General features: G+C 63.1%; 1 protein-coding gene across 1 annotated transcript; it reads left to right on the forward strand.

The window, feature by feature from the left end:
• The first annotated feature begins 1,172 nt into the window (after nucleotides 1-1,172).
• Nucleotides 1,173-4,050, forward strand: POU3F1 (POU class 3 homeobox 1). The gene has a single exon (XM_070365248.1). It carries the CDS (start codon nucleotides 1,181-1,183, stop codon nucleotides 2,534-2,536), a length of 1,356 nt encoding a protein of 451 aa, XP_070221349.1. The 5' UTR covers nucleotides 1,173-1,180; the 3' UTR covers nucleotides 2,537-4,050.
• Nucleotides 4,051-5,172: the final 1,122 nt, after the last annotated feature.

A 5,172-nucleotide genomic window follows, 5' to 3' on the forward strand; every position in this document is an offset into this window, starting at 1 on the left:
TCCCCAAGTCCACGCGGCTCCTCACCTAGAGCAAGTTTCCCCCCAGGCGTGACCCTGCCATGACCCAGGCCAATGAGCCATGCAGGCAGGAAGGAGAAGGAGTGAGAAGGCGGCAGTGGCGTGGGTCAGATATCCGTGGGCCCTGTTTGTCCACCAGCCCTGTCAGCGGCGTTTCCCCGGAGCCAGTCTCCACCTCGAGGTCCTCTCACTCAGGAACCTCGGAATCGGCCTGGTTACTGGAACTCCGGTCTCCCCCACAGCATCGCTGCCGCCGACCGTTTCGGCGCGGAGCTACCCGCGCGGTACTCACCTGGGCCACGGTACCCTGGAGAAGAGTCCATGAGAGGCGTGAGGTCGGGCCGGTACGCCTCTGCCCGCGCCGGATGCTCTCTCAGGGCCGCGGAGGTCGACGGAGTTGCGCTGGATGGTCTAGAGGACGAAGAAGGGAAACCGAGACGGGCCGGGGAGGCGCGCAGAGGAGAGCTCCGCGCCCGCTGGAAGCCGTGGGAGGCGAGGCGGGCAAGGTGATCAACCGAGCCGGGGACCCGCGCCGCCTGCAGCTCGCGGCCGCCGAGACCCGCGGGAATCCCGGCCCGCCTGCGGCGGCACTGCGGAGGGAGGAGCGCGGGGCTAAGCGGCTTCTCGGAGCCCGAGCGCCTCCCGGAGCCCGCCATCCCCGCCACCGCCTCTGGCCACCCGGGCGGGAGACCTGCGGGAATTCTGCTCGCGTGGAGCGTGGGACCCGCCGGGCTCGGAGTCTCCAGAGACCGGGGAAAGCGGGCCCACGCAGCCAGGACGAGAGGGGGTGCGGTCCCAGTACCACCCCCGCGCCACTCCCCACGTGGCGGCCGCGCCCCCGGGGCGTGAGTGTGTACGCGGACTGTAGGGGGGCTGTGAATGAAGCCCCAGCGGCCAATCAGCATGGCCGGCGCTCGGGACCCCGGGAGTGAGGCCCAATGGCGAGCTCTGGGCGGCCCGGCCGGGAGGCAGGCGGGCGCGGGGGGCGGGGGCCGGGGCCGCGGGGGGGCGGGAGGCGGCTCCGCGGGCAGCCAATGGGCGGCGGGTGGGGTGGGGCTCCGGAGCGCCGAGCGGGTCCCGGCTTTAAGCCGGCGGAGCGCGGCGGCGGGGCCCGCAGACGGAGAGGAGCGGCGGCGCGGCGCGGCGCGGGGCGCGGGGCGGCATGGCCACCACCGCGCAGTACTTGCCGCGGGGCCCCGGCGGCGGAGCCGGGGGCACAGGACCGCTTATGCACCCGGATGCCGCGGCAGCAGCGGCAGCGGCTGCGGCCGCCGAGCGGTTGCACGCGGGGGCCGCGTACCGCGAAGTGCAGAAGCTGATGCACCACGAGTGGCTGGGCGCGGGCGCGGGCCACCCAGTGGGCCTAGCGCACCCCCAGTGGTTACCCACGGGAGGAGGCGGCGGCGGCGACTGGACCGGCGGCCCGCACCTGGAACACGGCAAGGCGGGAGGCGGCGGCACCGGCCGAGCCGACGACGGTGGCGGAGGCGGCGGTTTCCACGCGCGCCTGGTGCACCAGGGGGCGGCCCACGCGGGCGCGGCATGGGCGCAGGGCGGCACGGCACATCACTTGGGCCCCGCCATGTCTCCGTCGCCAGGGGCCGGCGGGGGCCACCAGCCCCAACCGCTGGGGTTGTACGCGCAGGCGGCCTACCCCGGGGGCGGCGGCGGCGGCCTGGCCGGGATGCTGGCGGCGGGCGGTGGCGGTGCGGGGCCGGGCCTGCACCACGCGCTGCACGAGGACGGCCACGAGGCGCAGCTGGAGCCGTCGCCTCCGCCGCACCTGGGCGCCCACGGACACGCACACGGACATGCACACGCTGGCGGCCTGCACGCGGCGGCGGCGCACCTGCACCCGGGGGCGGGCGGCGGTGGCTCGTCGGTGGGCGAGCACTCGGACGAGGACGCGCCCAGCTCGGACGACCTGGAGCAGTTCGCCAAGCAGTTCAAGCAGCGGCGCATCAAGCTGGGCTTCACGCAGGCCGACGTGGGGCTGGCGCTGGGCACGCTGTACGGTAACGTGTTCTCGCAGACCACCATCTGCCGCTTCGAGGCCCTGCAGCTGAGCTTCAAGAACATGTGCAAGCTCAAGCCGCTGCTCAACAAGTGGCTGGAGGAGACCGACTCGTCCAGCGGCAGCCCCACCAACCTGGACAAGATCGCGGCGCAGGGCCGCAAGCGCAAGAAGCGCACGTCCATCGAGGTGGGGGTCAAAGGCGCGCTCGAGAGCCACTTTCTCAAGTGCCCCAAGCCCTCGGCGCACGAGATCACAGGCTTGGCCGACAGCCTGCAGCTGGAGAAGGAGGTGGTGCGGGTCTGGTTCTGCAACCGGCGGCAGAAGGAGAAGCGCATGACCCCGGCTGCCGGCGCCGGCCACCCGCCCATGGACGACGTTTACGCCCCCGGCGAGCTGGGGCCCGGCGGGGGCAGCGCGTCGCCGCCCTCGGCGCCCCCGCCGCCCCCGCCGGCCGGTCTGCACCACCACCACCACCACACACTGCCGGGCTCCGTGCAGTGACCCCGCGGGCCGGGCCCCCCGCCGGTGCGCGGCGAGGCGCCGCGCGGCCTGAACTCTTTTTTGTTCGGTTGCTTTGGATTTTACAAAAAGCCCAAACTTTCGAATAAAACCAAACACCCGGACCACCCTCTCCTGCGAGCGGCGAAGACGGCCGACAGGCTGCGTCGCCCGAGCCCCGAGAGAGAGGAGCGAAGATCCGGAACGCGCCAACTCACCCTGGGCATCCTGCCCGCCGCCTGCTCCCTGCCCCCAACCCCTCGACGACCCCCGCCCCTGCCCCCTCGGGCTGTTCGGGGCCGGATCCCGGCAGCGGCCTCCCCACAGCGACAGGTAACGCGGTACGGGGTTAGGGATTCCCCGGGAGAGAGGACGAAGAGAGGCACTCCCCATCCCTCTTCCCCGCGCGGATCCCCGAGCCTGCGGGTCGCGGGTGGGGAACTGTCACCTTATTCGCTCCACGCCTCTTCTCTCCCATAAGGATGCGCCCCATCCCCCTTACCCTTCTTCCGGGCTTGGTTTTTTACAGTTTTTATTTATTCATGGAGCCTCTCGGCTCCTGGGGTCCTTCTAACTCCGCCCGCGCCCTTAATTTAAATCGCTGTATACTGTATTTATCGGGGCCCCGGAGGGGAGGCCGCGAGAGCCGCGTCTGTGTATAAAAGCAGGAAATAGCCAAAGCTTTAATCTAGCCTAATTTATTTTTCCCCTTACCTTCCCTATCTTACCCCTCAAAAAAAAAAAAAAAAGGCAAAACAAACAAAAAAAAACTAACAAAAAAAAAATTCGAGTGTTCATTTTTCGTTTCGTTTTACCCGAGCTTCTGCTCGGTTCCCGGCCACGCTGGAGGAATCTGCGCTCCCACGCACACGCGGATGGGAAGGGGCTTCTGCCCCGCCGTTGACCGACCAGCAAGAAGCAGGGCCCTGGCTCCCCGCGGGGCCCTGCCCTCCTGGCCACAAACAAACGAAACTTGGAAAAGTTGGAGATATTTTTTAACCAGCTGTAGAAATAAGCCGTTCCCTGAGAACCTTCTGCCTGAATCCGCTCCCTTTCCAGCCCCCTAGGACGCGGGATGCTGGGGGAGGCCTGGAGAGAAATTCCCCAAGTTTGGGGTGAGGTGGGAACCATGTAAATATGTAGGATATGTACACACTGGCGGGGAGAAAGAAACATTTTGTGCTTGGTTTTTATTTTTGGTTTTCCGGGTTGCCCTCCCTCCCTATCCTGAAGGATTTTGTACACTCACTAATCCGAAAAAGATATTTTAATATGATTTCCAGATTTCTGATCCATCTCTATTTATTTTCTGGATGTGTTTGGAGCTTCCCCCTTCTCCATTTCTTGTTCTGTTACCGTTTGAATTTAAATTTTGTTATTTTATTTTTATTATTTTTTGGAACAATGTTTTGGTGCATTCTCTTTGTATCCTTATTGCAAAAAAAAAAAAAGTAATAATAATGTAGACTGGGAAGTTCCCTTTATATTTATGTTATAGTAAATATTTTATTACTCACATAAACATGTACCCCAGGGCTGTGTCCTGTCCTCCTTACTACTAGGGCTGGGTTGGTTCATGGGTGATGTGATGGGATACCCTGGCTTGCCTCCCCCAAAGTCTGACATCACTATCTTGGAGGAAGGTGACCACACAGACCTTCTTCTAGGCCAGTATTGGGGCAGCTTGTTACTTGGGCACCAGTTGGGCCCTTGCCTCAGATGAGTGAAGTTAGGGAAGATAAAGCCGCCTCATATCCCCCTCCCATAAACAGACTGTCCTGGGATCTGACCAGGGCATAAGACACTGCAGACACCGCACCAAATTCGGATCAACATTCCTCAGGCACAACTCAACTGCTCTTCTGAGCCAAGGAAGAAGCCTGCCTCTCTCTACCTGGCCCACCAGCCAGGTATCTCTGTATTTACATTCCCCCCAACACACACACCCACCCCTGACTTTGGCTTCACTTTGCACTTCCTGGGTGGAGCCCAGGGCAACTTCATCATTCCAGGTCTTCGGGCAGGTGGAAGCGAGTCAGGTCCCACCAGATCACCCCAGCTGGCGTTCCACCTGCAAACAAATGGTACCTGAACCTGCCTGGATCCACTAAGAGCCCTAGCAGCTCAGACGGGGTCCTGCAGGAGTTAAATGGCCTGGGGAGGGACTCCCACGTGTTTGAGCAAAGCCAGTACTCCTCTACAGGCAAACGACCTGCCCCAACTTCTCTCAGGGAGGAGCAAGGGCAAGAACATCTGTGCCACCAGAAAGCCCTGGCATCTCCTCTCCAGGGCTGGGTCACCAAGGGAACCCCACACTCCTCAGGGAGTGGTTGCCTCTGCCTATGGAAGACTCCAGGGCCGTGCACTCATGACCTGGGGAAGAGAAGCAGCCATGCTCAGACATCCCCTGTCGAGCCTTCAGCACAGCGTCCCCCGCTTCCCCAGAGTCAGGATGGTGAAGGCAGCTCTGGGTTCCAGAGCCAAAGCCCCTGACTCTCTGTGTCCCAGCGAAGATCCTTTGTCCTTTAAAACAACTCCTCTTAAAAATACTAATAAAAACAGCTCTTCCTGTTTCCTCCGTAGATGCGGTTCTTTTCCCATCTTAGGAGAAACCACGTGAGGTTTATCTTACTCTTCGT

Source organism: Bos mutus, chromosome 3, assembly GCF_027580195.1.
Source record: "Bos mutus isolate GX-2022 chromosome 3, NWIPB_WYAK_1.1, whole genome shotgun sequence".
NCBI lineage: Eukaryota > Metazoa > Chordata > Mammalia > Artiodactyla > Bovidae > Bos > Bos mutus.

Bases quoted from the DNA above. Each gene is read 5' to 3' on its own strand.
- POU3F1 (XM_070365248.1), top strand. From the start codon at position 1,181: ATGGCCACCACCGCGCAGTACTTGCCGCGGGGCCCCGGCGGCGGAGCC.